Source organism: Apteryx mantelli, chromosome 1, assembly GCF_036417845.1.
Source record: "Apteryx mantelli isolate bAptMan1 chromosome 1, bAptMan1.hap1, whole genome shotgun sequence".
Taxonomy (NCBI): Eukaryota; Metazoa; Chordata; class Aves; order Apterygiformes; family Apterygidae; genus Apteryx; species Apteryx mantelli.
Genome location: NC_089978.1, coordinates 167,014,114 through 167,034,609, shown reverse-complemented (window position 1 = coordinate 167,034,609; position 20,496 = coordinate 167,014,114). Strand labels below are relative to the sequence as shown.

Here is a 20,496-nt window from a genome sequence, read left to right as displayed (position 1 = left end):
AACAGGTGATGCTACCCTTGAGTATTCACATAAAGAGTTAGTTTGATCATGCTGTTCTGCCATGAACCCACACCCTAGGGTACTGCTCAGTAGCTTCCACATGTAAACAAACTGCTTGATTAAGATAGTTTGAAGTAAGGTGTTCTTATTCCAAAATGTAGATGGTCCATGCAGTGACATAATCAGGAATAGCTGTCCCATAACAACTAGGAGAACAAATCTGGGCACAATTACAGTAAAAAGCCCAACATGCCACTTTTAAGCTTGTCTACTGTCCAGAGTCAGTGGGATCATTCACTGAATTTGACCCTGTTCACCTCAAATGGCCTCGTGAACAAACTACATCAATCAAAGCACTTCTTTTTTTTTTCCATATGCCAACTTGGAGGTTTACAGTCACTATGGAAGGCGACAAAGTTTGCTTTAAATGTGTGTGATATTTTACAGTCACTGGAAGACAAAGCTCTGTGCGCTAAAGAGCTTACAGTCTAATCTTTGGACACCCGCTGGTAGGTGTAACACCATCATAATAGTACAGAGAAATGAACCACAGTGCAGGGAGGAGTCTAACAGAAAAGCAGAAGAGCCTGCATCTGCCAGGAACAGCTTGCCAAAAGCAGTGTGTGTCCATTCCGCCTGTCCCTTTGCAAACAGGAGGGAATCAAACAGCTTCTCAGTTGCGGAAATACCTGACAAAACCCAATCTCTTTTGCCTTTTGGATCTTCATATCTGGTCGTTTTTTTACAGCCCTTGACCCTATCATGGCCTCTAATCTAAGAGTCATCTTCCTGTTTCTTTGGTCGCTTCAGTGTGGAGGTAAAAAAGCATTTTTTATTCCTTTTGTTTACTCTCACATTTGTTCATATTAGAGCATTTCCAGCTGCTGTCTTTTGCTAATTTCCAGAGATCCCCTCTAGGAATTTCCACACTGCTGCTATTTCTGTCTTTTATGCATTTCAAAGCTTATAGAGAGAATCCTCAAAAAAAGGGGAACATGGGAGAAGGGTTATATAACCTAAGTAAAATGGTTTGGCTTTTTCCCTGGCATGTTCTTCTCAAGCTCCTGGGATACTGTAAGAAGATAGATCTCTCCCCTGCTTTGTTACTGCAGTGATTTGCAATGTCTTGTAAAAAAGCCATATTCATGTATGTGCTGCTGGGTGGAGATGAGAAAGAGGATGAATGATCATATCTTAGAAAATAAGGCCCAGAAGAGACCACTCAGGTTATCACATCAACAGTGTCCGCAGGGCTTTCTGTTACCTTCTTTTCATAATACCATAGCTAGTCTACACAGGACTCTGCACTCACAATGAATGAGCATGTCTCTTAGGATTGTATTGTATGTCCATTGCTTTTCTAGCTAAGAACCTTTTCCTAATGATATAACCTAAATTATTCCTTACTCTCAGGCTGTTGTCCCTGGTTATGTCATCTGTAGAGAATCTGGCTTAACTGTTGTTACTTCCCTAAAGTCCTTTCTGGACAGTGACCATGTCCTCCCTCTGTTATTCCACCCCACAAGACCCCTCATGACAACAGTGAATCAGAGTTGCCACTCCTGATGCTGAGTCCCCCCGGGGAGTGGTGATGCTGCTTTGGCGATGCAGTGTTACCGCATGATGACAGGAAAGCAAGCCTGGCTGTGCTCTGGGATGGCTTTAATGCCTTGTATGAGCCTGTCTGTAGATGCAGAACCCCAGAGAATCCCACCAAAACCATGAATGGAGATGTCTGCCTATCCCCTACTTTCTTTCTTTATCTTTTTTTTTTTGTCTTTCATTCTCATGTCTCTGAAAGAATCCTGAATCCTTCATTTTGTAACAAGACTTGCCCATAAGTTTCCTGTTCCCATTTTTAAAGACAGCGGTGCTTTGGACAGGCCTTCTCTTCCGTTGCTTTGTATGTGATGTTATGTCAGCTGCTAAATAAATAGATCCAAAGATTGACTAGTGTTAAATGCAGATTTGGCTGAGACACCAAAGAGGTCCTGTACCTCAGGCTCCTTTCTAGCTGGTGGCACACTCTTAGCTGGTTTTTCCTTTTAGTAAACAAAATAAGGAGTGAATTATGGGGCTCCCTTCTGTGCTTCTTCATCCTCTCTTGTAACTCCCTACATTGTTGTCTGCTGAATTGCAGTGATAGATCGTTTTCAGTAGAACTGTAGAAGCAAGAAGCACACGGAGGGCATGATCTCCCATCTGTCTGCCTGAGGTACTGTCACACATAAGTACTTATAAGATCTGTGGCCCTCTGCAGATTGTTCCTGTATGTAGCATTAGGTCTTTCACTTTGCTGTCCATTTACAGCACCAAAAGTTTGGAGTGATTAAGCTGTGTCCTATTTCTCATGGCCCCAGTGCTGGCCCCCATGCGGAATATGCAATTTCCTTCCTCACTTACACTTCAGAAATACACAGTTCCACTGATATTCACGCTTGCATACGATGCCTTCACTAGTGACCACATGTGCACGCATACACACCCAAGCAGTGGACCACGTTACAGAAATTGTCCAGCTAGTGTTTGTCTTGGAAAATCACTTTCCATTCTCATCAGCTGTAAAGGTAGTCTCACACACTGCAAAATCTGTCCACTTCCTGCTTCCCTTCTTGTCTTTCTGCATGCTGGCATTGTACAGAGGAGCTCACGAGGGAAAAGGGGAAGCCTGTGATTGCAACAGAGTATCTCAGATCACACAACGATTACCTAAGAGATGTGACAGATCATACAGGGCACGTGCTCTGCATCACTCATTCTCTAACAAGGGCCAATGCTGCATGCTACAGAGCGGGTGCAGATTCCCGAGCATATGCTTATATTTACCATGTGATTGCTGATTGTGTCTTTGGGGCAGCAGAAATTTTCTCTGACTTGTAGTGATGTTAGGTGGCTGCTAACAATTATCACCCTTGCAGGGGGACAAGTCAATGTACAGCAGAGACCTCCAATCCAGGTTGCACTGCTCAAGGAAAAAGTATCCATCCCCTGCAAGGTCACCTTCCCTTACATGATGAAATACACCAAATTTTCAATCATCTATTACTGGATTAACTCAGTGGGCAAGAAAACATTCATCTATAATAAGTCAGTAGAGATACACATCCCTCCTGGAGAAGAGAATCGGACCACTACGCAATCTTACAATTACAAAACCATGCCACTTGAAAGCACCTCTTTTACTGGCACATATTACTGTGAGGTCAAATGGAATGACATCGCGAAAATGGGAGGGGGAATATTTGTCCTTGTAAGAGGTAAGTGAAAAACCAGAAGGGAAGGATGAATGGTTAAAATTCTGCTGGATCTTGCTATGAAAAGATGATGTTTGCTCTTCTTTTCCTCTAACCAAACAAGCTATGAAGTCAGGTGGGAATAATAATAGTGCCTGATACTTAATGCAATCAGAGCTCAAAGTGCTTTACACAGGGTACCTGTGCCACTATTCCCACTTTACAGATGGGGGCATAAAGATGCAGTAATTTATCTGCCCTGCCACAGCCTGTTGGGAACACCAGGCTAAAAGTCAGGGCCTAAGCAGGGGCCCTGGGCCCTTGCTCATAGGGTGCTTTTAGTGTCAATGTCCAGGATACAGTGTGGTCTGGACTTTATTAGTGTGACAGAGATGGTTGAAAAAAAGCTCAGGGGTTAGGATGGAAGGCTCACCATAATCCCTCCCCCTTTTCCATGTGGTGCAAGGGGTCAGCTGTTCAGCTGATGCCCAGACTGGAATAGCAAGGGAGAGCTTCAGGCCAAGATGAAGGAATGTTATAACAAAGTGATACGGACATGCATGCTGTTGACTGGCTGGATTTGCATTACTGAATGCTGGATATGGAACACTTCTTGGAAAGGGTGAATGTGAAGAGCTGTGACCAAAGAGCTTTGTCATGCTGGTCAGAAGATGCTGGCAGTACCCACCCTGCTAGACTGTGTGGCCTGTGTACTCTCCACCATTTATCTTGTGCCCCCTACCACTAAAGACCTTTGCCAGCCTCTCACTGACACCTTTTTTGGCTCTCATATTCACTTCACCGCCCTTTAAACTACATGAAGTGCAGCTGCTAATATTCCGTCTCCCTTGTGTGATTCTCCATCTGCACCCTTCTCTCCAGTTCAGTCAGACTATGTTTTTGTTTTGAAGCGTGTGTGCATCTGTGGTCACCTCCTCTTCCTTGCTTCTGTATTTTAGCTCTCTCATGGCTTTTGGTCAGACTTAAAAATGCAGCTAACTTCCATTTATGCTAGGAATCTTTTGCCTTTTTTCCCCACAGATGCAGGTTACATACAGACCTCTTACACGTGGGAAATCCTTATTACTCTTACCGCTCTCCTTGCTGCATTGAGCATCACTGGAACAGCTCTGCTACTGTGGAAAAGAAAGGCAAGTTACTACCAAATAAAAAGCAATATCTGACATGACCTAATCTAGGAATTAATTTCACTTGCTTTTAACTTGTCCAAATTGCAACTCCCCATGCTGAAATTTTCCATGCTGGGTGTCTGCCTCAGGTTTATTTTCTTTTTTTAAGTTAAGTCTTTCTGAGAAAAAAAAAAAAGATTATAGAAGAGGCAAAACAAGACATTGATTTGTCCATTAAAAAAAATCTGGTAAGCATTTTGACTCTGATATGCTCTGTTTTAGAGCAAGGATTTGAAACAGAACAAGAAATCACAATAGCTATGTGCTGGCCTTGAGAATATTCAAGCAGATGTAGCCGTGTGATGGGCCTTTGGAAATCTGCAGTTTGTATGTACTTAGTAGTGGCTCTTGTCAGTTGAGCAGCTCAGTTCTCTAAAAGAGCCCATGTGAGGCTGCATTTCCACACAGTGCTGGTCTGACAGGCAATGTCCTGCCCTCCCAAGTGTCCAAGTCTATTGCAGCCCTGGTAGCAAGGGTAGGACAGGATTTTCCCTGTATCTAATCCTCCTTCAAGATGGGGGCTACTCTAGTGCCAGGGACACAACCTGATTGCAAGGAGACTGTGCAGCACCTTTCTGAGCCATGGCTTGGGTACCACAAAAGAAGCCAGTCTGCAAAGTGGAGGAGATGGTCACTAGGCCCTTGGGCATGTGTGTTTGCCAGAGGAAACATTAAGAGACATGGTGAGAGGGGAAGGTTGAGAAAAGGATCCCAGTGCAGCCTGTATGGATACACCAACTAACTAGAAAATAAGAGTGAGACAAGGGCCTGAGGAGGAACCTGCTCTTGTTGACTCTGCTTTGAGCAGGGGGGTTGGACTAGATGATCCCTGGAGGTGCTTCCAACCTCAGCGATTCTGTGATTCTTTGAGTCTGGAAAGAGGAGCCTTGAGAGGGAAACTGGGACTGGGAGCCTGAGCAAGGAAGCACTAGAGCTTGGACAAGGTTGTTAAGACTGGATGGACAAGGACCCATGGCTGAGAAGACCAGTGGCACAGGCTGGGACCAGCTGGGTAAGGAAGTGGAGGCTGGGATGAAGATCTGAGAGCAAACCGGAGGTGGGGAAGAGAGGATGTGGAGAGCAGGAGGAGAAGGGACAAAAGTAGGGCTGAAAGGTTTGAATGAGACAGGGCCCCGTGGAAAAAACTTAGAAGTTGTGACACTGAAATCCCTGTTGTCTGGGCAAAACCTATTGCTTCTAGTACTGCCTCAAGTGTTCAAACAGTATCCTTTGCACTCTTACAGAGATCTCAAGACTGGCTTAAATAAACCTGATGTCTTTTAGAACTGAACTTGGGGATTCTTGTTTTCTAGGTATTGTATCCCCACTATTTATTCTTTCAAGCTGCTTTGTGCCACCACAACACCAAACTTCCTGCTTGTATTTTTTATGTGGAAGCCATGTTTGTGGTACAATCCCATGACTCCAGGAGCAGCAGGCTTCACAGAGCTCGCAGTTAAATATCATGATATTGAAAACAAAACGGCAGAAGCTGTTAGCCTTGCTAATCTTGCGAGACTTACCTTGCAGGCGGTTAGATGGAGGGGGAAGGAGCTTAAGCGGCAGGGTGACTAGGTTGGAAACAGGCCCCCATCTCTGCTTGCCTAGAGAGCGTCTCCATGGGGATGAGGAGGGAGGTGCCATCACAACTTGCTGACTGACATCTCTAGGTTTTGAGGTACACCAGCAAGTCTCAGACCTACGGGCTCTCCTTGGGGCCTGGAGAGTTCATGCAGTCATTACATTTGCCCTCCTGCAGAACAGAGCATGTATTTCTCACCACAGCTTGCTCAGACCTGCTGATTTTTAAAATGTTTATCTTTAAGAGAAGTTATTTAGCATCCTCTTTAGTTACTAATGGACTGGAAAGCAGTTTGTCGTTTTCATGTGATGTGAATATAATCATCCCACTTCTTTCCGAATTAGAACAGAGATACTTAGTACAGCCTTCTGCCTTTCCTGCCTGTTCTCCTGCTTGCTGAGCAGGGCTTACCCTTATCCGGGTGTGAATGGAGCATGTTCAGGAAGAATTCATCCAATGTAAGAAATGTTGCAGAGGAAAAGACCTTCTTCCTTCAACTCTGTGCTGGACTTGCATGCTAGGGTACCGCAGACTGTATGTCGCCATTAATGCTTGCTTCATGTTCTTCTCTAGACTCAGGGCATTAGCAACAGCTTCCTAGACAAATCCTGACAAAAGTGACTGCATTCTGCCTCTGTGCAATTCCCCTTGCGCTCTGAACAGGGCCCTGCTTTACTCCCCTTCCTACAGCATTGTTGTGTGCTGTTAAATACTTATCCCCTCCATCCAGCTAAGCTGCAGTGATGGAACACACCCATAGAGCCCAGTTCTCCTTTCGGTTGTTCCAGTGTCAGTCATCTGACTCCTCCGTTTTACTGGTGGTGAGGAAAGGGATCTGCTGAGGGTGCCGCTCTTTGCTGTGGAAGCACTTGGAGGGGGTGTGAGCGGCTGGGTCTCACGTCACACTGACATTCATTTCACCTTTGGGGAGATGGTGATTTTCTCCAAGTCTGCCATTCAGTGTCTTGTCCCGAGTAGGTGGTGTGTCCTGGAAGGAACCAGCTCCTAAATATCCCGAGACACAAGATGGAAACTCAGCCCCCTTCAGCCAACCCAGCACCGGCTACTCCCATCTATGACGTGAGTATCACTGTACAGCCCTTCATCTCCTTGACCTGCCATGGTACAGACAAGATGATATAACATCAGTATCATGATTTGAAACATAAGCAATACCTGTATACTGGCCTAGTACTAGTGACCCTGCTCCTGTGCTCTGCCCTGCTCAGCTCCCGTCAGGACTGCACGCATTGCATGTCTCTTTCCTCATCTCACTGGTGTCCTTCCCAGTGCCAAAACCTCACTCCCTGCCCAGCAGCTCTGCCTCAGTGCTCCCTGCTCCAGTGCTGGTGGGCAGCACTTTCCCTCTGCCAGCAGCGTGCCAGGCCAAGTGGCAAGTGCAGGGCCAGCTCCTGGGGGGAGGTAGAGGGGTCTCCCGAGGTCAGGAGGGAAGAGGGGGGTCTCAGCCCCACTTCATACTGTGCAATGCCTTGAGGACACATCCTTCCCAGCTGGAGAATGATGGCTCAGGGAGGGGGCAGGGAGAGTTGCTCTCCCTCAACAGCCCTGGCTGTTTAAATCTCCTGCTCCTTTTCCGAGAGAGTTTTAACAGCACTGAGACACTTAGCGGGACTGTGACACCTTCACTGGTGTCAGTGTCATGGACCACTGTAGTCCTGAGCTTACTGACTCTTGATTTGGGGAAGAGGACAGGAGGAAAGGGAAGGGAGTTTCTTTTTTGGAGCATCTCCCTTTTCATTGCTTGGAATCCAGCCGATCTCCTTTTTCCATTCCCCAAACTGGGGAACAACAGCTGTTCCCACTACTTGAGCCCAGTAGCAGCAGTGTCATAGGTAATAGGATTGGAGTGCCTCTCCTGAAATGTCTGGCCCAGACCTCAGCTACCTCAAGTAACCATGACCTCTAATCCCATTTACAACCCATCCAGCTCCATTTAAAATGGATTCTTTTTTTTCCTTTTACTCCTACGGGAGGACTGCTCCACTAAGAAGGGAAGGATTTTGTTCGAATGGCCTGTGGGACAAACGAGGAGGAATAAAATGAAAGTGAGCAGAGGAGGATGTTGCCTGAATATTAGGAAACCTCTCTGACTGCGAGGTCTATAAGGGCTGGAAAAGCCTCTCCAAGGAAAACCTGTAAGCTCTGCTGCATGAATCGTTTAAACAAAGCAAAGCTCTGGAGAATATACTACAGAGAGGAGCAAAGCCCTGCCGAGCCAACAGGGAGAACTGATAGGGGGCAGATACGAACAAAAGGATGGGCCTGCCCCCTTCTTGTTCTCACTTCACGGGTGGGAGGCACTGTTGTGTTGTCCTTAAATTTTTGGCATAGAGGTTTAAGAGAAAGCACTATATATCATATGTGATGTTTATTTCAGGTTAAAAGCAATGCTTTGGGTAAAGGAGGTTGCAGGTTATAAACCTTTTCATTTGTATCAAGTAATTTATTTTTAATTCAGGCTTTTAAAAATCAGAATGGGTAGTTTCCTGCTGAAGTGGATGATTTCTGCAAGGAGACAAAAAAAAATCAAATCCATTTCTCGCTCAGTTGGCCTCGTCATGCATCCTTAGCTCCATCTTAATTACATGTTTCATCATGTTGTTCTGTTCAGGAGGCCTCCACTAAGGCTAATATAACAAGCCAGCAGAGCCAGCCTTAGGCACAAGCAGTGCCGACAACTGGCTGGGCCCCTGTGCTCGCAGGTGCCCCATGGACCTGGCCCATCCAGCCTTCCCCCATCGCATTTTAACCCCACACCAGCTGTGCAGAGCTCGTGGCCAGGCCAGTGTGCAGGGCAGGTGGCTCAGCCCTCTTTGGCAGAGCAGCAGGCAGCCTCAAACTCGTGTGTGCTATGGGGCATGAGTCTGCTTGCTGGAGGTTACTGTGAAGCAGCTGCTGCGATAACTCATTCCTGCGTGAAGCAGCAGCTCCTGCTGTGGGCACAGCACAGGGTGAGAGCAGGGCTGCAAGGTGAGGAGCTGGGAGCACAGGACTGTGAGATGTGATGGCTAAATTAATGGGGAAGGAAGAAGGCGGGCCCTGGGATGTAGACACTGTGTTGGATAGACCCTCTGGATGGGTGAGGGGACAGACCTTCCCTCAGACAAACCTTATTTCCTTTGAAAGATGAATTTTGGTGGCCTGCTGCTAAATTACCTTGGGATTCTGCATTGTGCAAACCCTGCCCACGCTGTTTGAAACAAGGTGCTTTCTGAAAATCCATTGCTGTTAAACTGGGTGTTGAACGCTTAGTGCTTAATCCATGGGGAGGGTAGAAATCCACAGTCAGCAGTGGGGCGAGCTAAGGCAAGGAAACGGGATGGACAAGGGAGGAGTCACTCCAAGTCATGAGATAAGGGGGAGGTCAGAAGTTAGGTGAAGGAACAGGAGGCCAGGGGGTGCCAGATATGTTGCCTCTGGGGGAGAGCAGAAGAGAAAGGACATCAAAGTGAGGGCTTGGAGCTGACTGGTGCAGCTCACTAAATGGGCTGCATTATCTTGCCCACCAGCAAGGCTCACCCCTGGCACAGGAAAGGTCTTGGCACACCTTCTGTGAAACCTCAGCTGCTGAACATCCCTGGGAGTAAAAGCCTTTCCCAGCATCTCTTCCAGGTGCTGCAGCTTCCCTCATAGCCCCTGGGAGTGGGTGCATGCAGTGAAAAGCAGCTCAGTGTAGTAAAAAGCCCCTGTAATAAAGGAGCACTTGGGCGCCCCCTTTGTTCCTGTTACACTGCCTGGTGTTGCTAGGTCTCTTCGCCCTCCTGCAACCCCAGAGCAGCACTGCCTCATTGCCCAGACCAAAACCTGCATTTGCCTCCATCTTCCAGTTTAGCGGACTAGTTAATGAGCACTTTGGAAATAGTAATCTGAGCGCCCCGCTTGATCTGCTTTATACTTCAAACGAGCTTTCTTCTGAGCAGCAAACAGAACTCCTGCAGTGCAGGCGGGTTGCAGAGCACACAAGCTTTTTCCAGGGCAAGGAAGATGAGGAGGTTGCTCTGGGATAGGAAGGCATCTGACAGTCAGGAGGAAAGAGGCCTGCATGCCTCTACTGTGATGGTAGCAGGTGGTCAGTGCCCAAGAAAAAGTAATTTATTTGCAAAGGGCAGTTGGAGCCACCAGCTTTCCAACTGGCCAGCAATGCAACAGCATTGCCAATAGCCTCTATGCGAAGAGGCCTGGCAGAGCGAGGGAATCTTTTTTTGGAGGTTAAGCACCAAAAGGACACTACTTGCTTGAGAGTGGCTGTAGGCTGGAGCAGGGAAAGAGGCTGCTGTCGTGACGAGGGGAAACATAGCCAGGCCAGGAGGAGCATAGCACATGGGATGAGGGCTTCACTGCAAGTGTTACAGAGAGAACAGAAAATGAGGAAGGTGAAATGGGATCTTCAGTGTGCGCCTGCGCCCATGCAAATAGTTGGGAACACTTGCTCCACACAAGTGGGTTGTTGGGAAGGGGAAGTGAACAGGTGAATGAATTTGACTGTTTGCTGTCAGAGGAGGGGGATTGGGGATGGCAGAGCCACACAATGCTCCATTCCTCTTGGCTCCCCCCCCCCCAGCCCCTGTCTCAGCGCCTCACTTCATTTCCAAGTCCCGTTTCCAAACCCTGCTCCTCTATCATGTCTTCTTGTTTAAATCACAATCCTGCTGGCTCTGATCCTGAAAGATGCTGAGCGTTTGCACCTCCCAATGAAATGATGGGGGCTTGGGTGATTGGCAGCCCCAGAATCAAGGTGCCATAGTTTGCTCATCCTCCTCCCTGTATCAGGGAGCGCCTTGCTCCCTTTGCAAGCTCTCCACTAATACCCCTCTTGCAGCCTGAGCTCCTCCCATCTTCCCGTTGCCAGAGAAACAGCCACCTTGGCAACCTGCTGTCATCCTTGAAACACACATGGAAAAGTCCTCCTGATTGTTATGTTTGATCCTTCAGGCAGATCTGGAACATCACTCAAACTGACATGCATCTTTAGTGACACGATTACCTGGGGGACCGACGGGTGCATACACATGTGAGATGTGCGTGGGTTTCGGTACGCAGCTATGTGGGACCACAGATATGTTTGTGGACCTGGGAGTGTATTGATTTTTTTATTATTATTTTTCTTTCCTCCCTCTAAGATGAAAGGAGAGTTCTGGCTTGGAAAACAAAAACGAAAAAAACCAGACAATAAATGGAAGTCATGCCCCATGTAAGGTTTCCCCTTTTTGATAGCCCTTGTGCTTCAGGACTGCGTCCCAGCCTCTCTTCTCACCCTTGTGTGCCCAAAATAACCAAGAGCAAGAGCTTGTGGGTGACAGGCACCCAGTCTTGGGCCATGCAGAGCTTTGCCTGTTCTCCCTGGTCCCCATGGTGCTGAATCTGTTCAGGAGGTGGAGAGGTCCTTATTCTGCATTCTGGAAGGATTTGAAGTGGAGGGAGGCAGGAACATTGGTCTCCACTGCCTTACACAGGGTAGGTAACAACAAAGCCTGTCTATCAGCCTCTCTGTCTGAGAGAGAAAGACAATGTAGCTGCCCTGTAAACATTTCAGGAAAAAAAGGAATTGCTTTTTAGCCAAGTTCAGGTCAGGATTTTTTGTATTTTGGAGACTTCAGAGGTTCCTCAAAACTGTCAGGCACAAGATGGGGAACAACCCAGTGGGCAGTTAGGTGTGCTTAAACCCAAGTATTTTACTTGACCCTCTACTTTCTTTTCTCTTCCCTCCACAGTGCCTGGATTCACAGCAAGTTGATGTCTATTCTGTCCTTGGGAGCAACACAGAAAAGTTGTCATGCAGAAGGAGTCCTCCAATGAAGGTAAGGGCTGGGGCCCTGCTCTTCCAGAGTTCCCTTACACACTGGGCATGTTGGGAAAAACCTCACAGAGTCGCCATGGTCCTAGCAGGCAGTAAGTCCAGCTGCTGTTTCCCTACTCGCAGCCCCACTGAAAGGGGAAAATGGGACGTGGCATCTGCCCACCAGCTGAGCTGCACGTGTAGCCGTACATATGTCTTCCCTCTTCTGGCAGAACACTCGTTCCTGTAACATTACCAGTTCTGACAGTTCTGTTTTTGGGCAGATGCTTTGCCATACGACATACCCTGAAAGGTATTGAGAGGTGTGGCAGGCTGCTCCCTCTCAATGGGATGGACATTCACGGGGAGTTGGCCAGATGCTGGCCCCCACTATTGCCCTTCCCAGATTACTTAGGCAGCTGAAATGTCCTCCAGGGTGGGGGAATTCATGCACTGGGGCAGAGCCTGGAGACAGCTTTGCTCTCACAGTGCCTGGCTGGCATAAAGCACCTGAGAGCTGTTTTACAGTAACAGAAGCTAAGGTGGTCTGAACAGAGGCTGGGCTGACACAATCCTTTTCGGCTCTGGGGATCAGAAGAAGGCAGTGTAGCTACATTTTAGCCCTGGATCTTCTCGTTGGGCTGGGAGTTATTATGAGTTAGAGACAAGGGACTAAGTCCACTCATAGTGAAAGTAGCTGCAACTCTGAATATGCAGCTGCAGATCAGTTGTGGGGGCCATATGAAGCAGACCAGAGGTGCACACAGCCCTGTACCCTTTGGCAAGTGTCAGCTGTTTCAAAGGGACAAAACTTGCATGAGGCACCCCAGGAAACATTTCCTTCCTGTCCTCAGAACTTTGTTGCTCATTTCCCCTCCAGACTTCTTCTCTGCTTAAAAAATATATACACTCTTCTAATGTTGGGCGTTCCTGAAAAATGTCTTCTGCTTCCTCCCACCAGTGCCCTGTTGTGGAGAGTCCCCCAGGTTAACCTTTAGGAAAAGGTGGTCAAAAATCAAGGGGCTACTCCTATGTCGGAGCTATTTGCCATGTCTTCTGCTCCCAAGGCCACCACCATCCTGCAGTTACTGCTGTGCCACCATAGTGATAGTAGCAGAGGCAGTGGCAAGTATCTGATTACTGCTACTGATTACTGAGGGGAAGGATGGGTTGTTTCATATAGTCTGTCTTATGTCCCAGTGCATCTTATGCACTCGAAAATATAGTATTCCTTGCTTTTGTGTTCTTGCTGCATTTTGTGTTGTTAGGGAGGGAGGTCAGGAGTTCATGATCCCTCTTCCCTGTCCTATATGTCTTCTGTATACACTTATCAGCTGCTCTCTTCTAAATAATTCAGTCTGATGACTGACTGTGGTACACGTGGTTTTTTTGCTACCATGGAGCTGTCTAAGCCATGCCAAAGCACCTGTGTGTGGCCCGCACCACTAAGCTGCTCTTTTGAGGGCCAGCAGGCCTGTAAAACAGAGCAGGAGCAAGGCAGCAAAGCAAGAGGAAAGGAGCATCTGTGGGTGTGCAAGTCTGGCGCTTGCAAGCTCAGCCAGGGAGGGGAAAGGGTCAAAGCTGAGACTGGGGGGAAACAAGGAAGAAGAAAGCAAAGAGGTGATGGGATGAGCTCTCACTGCCAAGAGCAGACACCATTGAATGTGCTCAGCCCTTGTGCTGCTCAGAAGGGAAGGACGTGTGCGTGACAGGGCCTCACCGTCCCTCCTGCCATGTCCCCTCTCAGGGCTCTGCATTCCAGAGGGAAAAGGAGCTTCTCCAATAGGAGCAACTGTGAGGAATGGGAGGGGATGCCAGGGCCCCCTGCTGTCTGTGCAATGAACAGAGTGGTTGAAAACAGGAATTTCCTGATGAAAATGGCAGGGAAGGGTGGATTCAACTCTGAGGTTGTTTCAGGGAAGCCAAGAATGATTTGGTTCCACCCAAAAGGGATACGGCCTTCTCTGCACAAGAGAATTTGACTGTGCTTTCCATTACTGTTGCAAACGCCTTCATCAGCCTCCCTCTCAGTCATCTGGGGCTATAACAGCCTGAGACTCTCACCTTCCAGCTGGCTGAGCAGCAATACAACAGGATGCTTTCCCTTAGCAAGCGGACTTGTGGGCTGGAGGGCTTGGCCTGGGACTGGGTGCTGGGATTGCTGAACTGTTGGCTGCGACTCTGCCCCTGAGAGTCCAGGCAAGTCCCTGCTGCGGGATGCTGCATGTAAAGGTGAAGCTGTAAAGGGAAGCAGAGCAGAGAGCACTTGAAATATGAACATTTATGTGCTGTCGCACTGGACTGCCAGTTTGGGCAGTAACAGGTTAATTCTCTGGTGTATGTACATGCCTTGGAGGTGCCAGCACTCAGCGCTTTTGTAAAATGTTTCCCTTTGGTGGTGGCAACAGAGAAAATGCTAGTGTAGGTAGGGCTTCCTTCACCCCGTGGCATTTCAGCTACTTGCTGTGTAACCTTGCTTACAGCAGGCCTGTGCCACACAGTGCTTAAAATATCAGTCTGTCAGCGCCTTGTCTACACAAGGAACGGTTGTGAGGAATAGACTCAACTGTTGAAGAAACAGGATTGAGGAGGTCAGGGAATTCCTCCTTCACAGAATCCAAAGTGATTTATTTTTTCACCAAGTCCAATCTTCCCTCCCCTCCCTGTCTGACAGCTTTTTTGGGGAAGAGTGACAAGTAAAGGAGGCATCTTTATCCCTTGGACTGGATTAGCCACGTTCGTCTCTGTCGGAGCAGCATTTCTTGGTGTAGTGGCTTCTGCTTCAGCAGATCACTTGTAGCCGTTTCAAACAGAACAAACGTCAGTGTCTGCTTATTAAGAATTAATTAATCTTCTTTTGAATAATTTTGCTCTATTTCTTTTTTTTTTCCTTTTCATCATTCTGTAGACACCTAAGAAGCAAGGAACTCTAGAAGAATCCTTTGATACGTTGTATGAGAATATCTAACAGGGAAAAACTGACCCTGTGTGGACCAGACATCTTTCTGTAAGACAGAACTACTCTCTTACATCCTCAGTTCTCTGCAAAGACCCACAGCAACTTCAGGGCACAACCCTGGGGGACTTCTGAATCCCTGGTTCCCTCTAAACTGCCCTTCATTAACAACAGAATACAGCTGTTCAGATCCCACTGGGGCTCAGTCTGCGTTGACGCAGCACAGCTATTTTGCAGCAAAGCCATTTGATGCAAAAGAAGAGCTATTTTTGTCAAGCATTCACATGCTGTGTCTTAAAAATGGTGCAGATGATAGGATCTGTGCAGGTTTCTTTCACCTGACCTGGTTGAAATACTTGAAACCTGATCATCTGTAAGTGATAGCACAATCCAGAGACCTCCCTGCTTCCTGGCCTGATCTTCCAATCCTGACCTGCAGCAGTCCATCTGATCCTGTGCCTAACGGCTTTTCCTGACATGGCCATCAGGCCTTCACGCATAGTTTAACCAAGATCCAAGCATCCACCTGCCTATTTTTCCTTTCCCAGAAACCCCATGGTGAAACATGCTTTCTCATAATCTGCTAATCCCATCAAGTAGTCACAGACGCCTGCTGTGACCATACCCAGCTGACTCAAATTGGTGCCTCCGAGTAAATGCTTTCCCTTCAGCGATATCAGCAGTGTACGGTGAGGAATGGATGTATGAACAGAGATAAAGATGGAGAAAAAGAAGGCAGAGGACATATTCCTGCCTGGGGACATGTCTCAGTGGCAGTGCCCTTTCCAGAACAAAGTTCTTGGAGGCAGGAGCCCAAGGAATCGCTGGGACTGTGTAAACCAAGTGGCACTGGGGCCAAGTTCCAGCCCAGAGAAGCTCAAGTCAAGCTCACTGACTTCCTGGTCTTCTTGGCAACCGGTGTTGTTACCTCTAGGGATTTTGCCTGCTCAGTGGGAGTAGACATAGTACCTCTGCCCCACCAGAATCAATGGGTTTGTCTTTGGCTTCATCTGGCCAGTGTTTCCCAAGAAAGGTATATAGCCCCCTTTTTTTCCCTGCTTACATCATTTGGCTGGATAGAACAGTTCTGAAACTCACAATGACTGAAGTGAGGATGGAGGCCCTAGACGTGCATTTTCTATCCAAGCTCTTCTCTTCCCCTGTCAGCTGGAACTCGCCTACCATCTACCATTTGTGCTGGTGCCTATTTTAGTTCTGTTAGGGAAGAGGTTACGTTAAATATCCATATAACATGATCAAACCAGCGGATCCAAAAGCCAAGGCTGTTTTATTTCAGTTTAAAAAACAACAGCAAAATAACAACCAAACAAAACCCACCCCAAATAAGAATATGTAGCATAACCTGAGAGGGATCACAGAAACCTCCTTAAAGAAGATCAAATTAAAACTGAGCTGCGGGGTCATAGGACCCTCTCTAGTTGAAGATAATGTTGCTATGCATCAGAGATAGAGGCTATGGAAAATGTCTCCGGGGCCTCCAACCTTCCTATACTATGTTTAAAGAGATAATCTGCTTATTGCTTTGCTCTTTTTATTAGAAGAGTTTTCAAACATGGAATTTGGACTTTCTTTAACCACAGGAAAATGTTTTTTCGCTTCCCAGTGTTGAGGAATTCATTGCAGAAAGAGCAATGAATAGACAGCATGGTTTATTAGATTCATTTTCTATTTCTTAAATGATCATGATAATTATAACTATAAATAAATAATTATAAATAAATAAATAAATTGAATTTAATGTTTGCTAATATGACCAGAGGAACATAAATTAGGAGAAAACATTTGTGTTCACTGAAGGATATATGGAGGCTGGCACAGGTATAACAATTACTTTCCCTAATGAATGTGAAAAATGGTGGAGGGGAATTATGAATATATTGCAGTATTGCAATTAAATATTCAGAAGAAGCTGATGGATTAGATGAAGAATTAAAACTTTCAAAATAATACTGCTTTGAGTAGTTTTTGTGTTTTGCTTTTTTGTTTTTATAAATGCTAAAAATAATGGGCACTACTGGAAGCTTCCTGGCAAGGATCTCACTTTGCAGTGAGTTGATTGGTTTTGTCTTTCTATTATGTTTTAAATTGTGAATTTTTTACATTTATCTCTGAACAACTCCATATATTAAGCAGCTGAAGCTGTTTAAAATGAAAAATAAGAGAAGAGGGTATTTGGAATAGAAAAGGCTATTCTAAAATAAAGTGCTGGAAGGTGACAGGGGAGTCACTGTGTTGATCTGAGTGGGTTTTGGATACCCCTGCAGCAGTAAAGACTGCAGAAGAAGGAAAAAAAAAAAGGAAAGTTTTAAAGCTATGTAGCCACAAGCTAGTATCACTTCTTTAGCATCATGCATCATGGGGAGCTGCAGTAGAATCAGAGTGTGAGAGTGAGAAAGGTACAAAGCAGCAGATTGTAAGAGAAAGGGTGTTTTTTAAATAGTACAGAGTTTTCCAAGGAGGTATGAGGAGATGCCTTCAGGCACAGGTAGGAGAGACTAGTAAATACAATTTATACAATATCAGTATAACTACTTTGTAGCAGATATTTGTTCAGAAAAAAAGGCAGTTGTTTGGTCTCATTATCTTACCTGGCTGTATGGCCCATAAGAATGGATGCAGAGAATGAGTATTACCAGCAAGAGGAAAGGAGTTAATTTTTAAGTGTTGAGCAATACAGAAAAAAAGAAATTTAAGATCAGCTCCTCTAGCTCCACGAAGGTGAGAGGTGATGATTGGCTTGTTATGTTTATTCCACACATGTTTTGCTTTAAATTTAATGTTGGGAGTGGATTCCTCCTTGAAACCATGTCTCCAAGAGCCACAGCTCCGCTTTTTTTCCCCCAGCACGGTGCTGTTATGTGCAGAATATGCACTCAGGTTACGGTGGTATGAACTTTGATTCCCAAGTGCCGGGAAAGCTGAGAGAAATTATCCCTCTGTATTGACGGGATTTCAGGGCAGTGGAGACCCAGTGTCAAAATGAGCAGCAGTGGGAGGTGGAAATGCACTGTCTGTCTTCTAAAGGAGGTGCCATGTTAGCACAAGGATCCTTTGCCTCTCCACCAGGAGTGAGCCTTTGGTCCTGAGACATGCACTCTGATCATCCTCACCTTATCTGAACTAGCATAGCTGCAAAGAGTGTTGGTGACACCGAGATATCTAGTCCCTTTAAAATGATCTCTTTGCAATCCTTCAATCTTCCACCAAATCCTTGTTTGACAAGGCAAACACTGGATGCACTTCAGTGATCCACTGGTGTGTTGGTTTCATCCTTTTCCGTAGGATACAAGCGCTGGTATGGGTACTGTTCTGTAGTATGAAGTATGCCAACCATATTTTGCTTTTTATTTGTAGACAAGAAAAAGCTCATCATGATGGATAACTACAATGAAACATATGTCCAAGGTGTAGCCCAAGGTGTTCTCCTTCATTGTTTCTATCTTCTTAATCCTCTTTTTTTCCTTCTCACAGGTATCACTTGTTAAACATCTCTATGGCAGTAGTGTCTAAAGCTCCAGTTAGGACTAGGGCTTTATAAAAGGAAGTGCTTCACTGAGGAGCACCCAGATGAAATGGTTATTACTGCTCTGGTTTGCCTCGCTCTCCCACCCAGCAGTGCCCAAAGTGGGTGTGAGCCTGGGCCAAGGGCAGGGGTCTCTTCTTCCCTCTGGGCTATCTCCTGGAAAGGACCTGGTGTTTGCTGTGCAATGACCCTGAGTGACAGGGATTTAGGGAAGGCGGAGAGTGAAGCCACCAGATGGTGCCCTAGGTCCTCTCTGCTCCCTCTCCTGTCCCCTGCCTGCCCACATCCCCCTCCCTGCCAGCACCCCTGCCAGCCCCCAAACCACAGACCTATGTGGATGGGCACCTACAGCCAGGCAGGACAAGCCCAGCTGGGATGGTGTCCTACCTGTGGGATCAGTGCCAGTGGCACCCCACACAGCTTTGCACCATGGCCCAGGTGCCACCAGCGCATGTGGAGGGATGGAGACAGGATAGGTTCACCTCCTCATGAGGTCATGAAATCTGGAGAAAAAGCCTCATCAGATACCTGTGCCTTGGCATAGGGCTGCCCATGAAATGGGTGGTAGGATGGGTACTGATACCACCTTTGCATCAGATTGGCATCTGAAATACAATGCTGGCTGGGAGTTGGCAGCTGCTTGGAGCTGCCACTGCTTTCCCTCACCAGATGGAAGAAGGGGCATCTTATCTTGGGTTTGGGAAAATTTGCCGTGTGTCAATAGTAAAAAAAATCCTTTGTAGCTCCTCCTCTTCTTCACTTTGTTAGGAAGCTGATTCCTGCTGGTTCTTCTCCTTTTGTCTTCTAGGATTGCTTCGTGGTTGAGATTTGCTATTCACATTGAGGTATCTTGTGGAGAAAGCTATCCTAAATAAAAGGCAAGAGAGCAGTAGTGACTGCCTGACCTCGAGAGAAGGGTGTGAACCTTCAGTGTTGTCTCCTGCTTGGACTTGAGGCAAACTTGAGGCAAACCAGTCTCTGCTTACTGTCAGGGACAAAATAATTCTTTTAGTTAATGGTAAAAGAAAAATGCGGGTTACTATTAGTAACTAGTATGTTACTAGGTACTTCACTATTAATAACTAGGCCTTTAAGCTGCCAGCCTGCTTTACAAGCTGTGTCACTGCAGGGCTCATGGCACTGGCTGCTGAAATGGGGGACAAGGTGCGACAGTGCTTTGACAACATGGGACAGGTTCCAGGAAGAAGTGACAGAGGACAGCAAGTTGTGAGCTCCTGGCGTGAGTGCTGTCGACAGAGGAGGTCAGGTTGGGTGGTTGCAAGGGGGATGGGAGCAGCAGGGAGGCGGTGCAAGTCGGGGGAGCTGCTGGGTAGCCCCATGCCCGGCCCTGGTGGGGACAGGAGCTGTGAAGAGCTGCCACAGCTGGCACACCTGTGTCAACCCATTCAGGGAAGGAGACCTTTTCCTCATCTGCTGCTGAAGCTCTCCTGGAGCTCCTCTTTTCCTCCAGCTCTCTGAATCACATAAATTGTGCTTTACAGTTCTCAGCCACATGAAGATTTGGATATACAGCTCATAGGGCCAGGCAGGTCGGCTACCCCGCTTGAAGGAGTCACAGTGTAATTATCAAACTGGAACAGGGTGAACATGGAAAAGCTAACATATGTGCTTCTGCAAAATGTTTTAATAACCAGTCAGGGTTTCTGTTTTCTATCCCAACTGAAAGATTTGTCTGCCTAAAATTTTATGCAATGGTATCTGAGCACTTCCAGAGGTAATGATAGTTCCCAAAATATCTGTACCACAGTTGTGAGGGAATTAGCCCTGTAATGCTGCTAATGGTGCTTAACACTGACCCACACCTTTAAAAACAAGGATTTCAAAGTTCCATGCAAGGCTCAGTATGATGTTTCAGTTTCAAAGATGAAGAAATGTAGCTGCCGAAGGTTAAATGACTTTTCCAAAATTGCAGAAGGTCAGAGGTAAAGTTGGGAACAAAATTCAGGCTCCCATGTTTTTATCTCTGCCAGGTTGTCCAGCAGCTGGGTAAGCAGGAGCTGTTGAGCTGCTCCTAGCATTAAAAAAAAAAAAAAAGGGGGGGGGTTCTCCCTGAGTCACCAGCATCAGTTTCTGTAGCACTTTGCTTTCCATTTTTGATTTCTCGTGCAGGTATTGATCAGGCTCACATCTGCCTGGCTGAGATCTGTCTGCTGAGGTAGCAGAGCTGCAGGAA

At 46.7% G+C, this 20,496-nt stretch overlaps 1 protein-coding gene across 1 annotated transcript; it reads left to right on the top strand.

Annotated features, from left to right (window-relative positions):
* Window positions 1–746: 746 nt before the first annotated feature.
* Window positions 747–16,700, top strand: NFAM1 (NFAT activating protein with ITAM motif 1). Its single transcript, XM_013947332.2, has 6 exons — window positions 747–817; window positions 2,919–3,257; window positions 4,275–4,384; window positions 6,984–7,085; window positions 11,738–11,824; window positions 14,711–16,700. The coding sequence occupies exons 1-6, from the start codon at window positions 763–765 to the stop codon at window positions 14,768–14,770; spliced, it is 753 nt and encodes a 250-aa protein (XP_013802786.2). The 5' UTR covers window positions 747–762; the 3' UTR covers window positions 14,771–16,700.
* The last annotated feature ends 3,796 nt before the right edge of the window (window positions 16,701–20,496 follow it).

Coding starts and splice junctions, on each gene's coding strand:
- NFAM1 (XM_013947332.2), top strand. CDS start 763: ATGGCCTCTAATCTAAGAGTCATCTTCCTGTTTCTTTGGTCGCTTCAG. Junction 4,385..6,983: donor TGCTACTGTGGAAAAGAAAG/GCAAGTTACTAC, acceptor TGTCCCGAGTAG/GTGGTGTGTCCTGGAAGGAA. Junction 11,825..14,710: donor GAAGGAGTCCTCCAATGAAG/GTAAGGGCTGGG, acceptor ATCATTCTGTAG/ACACCTAAGAAGCAAGGAAC.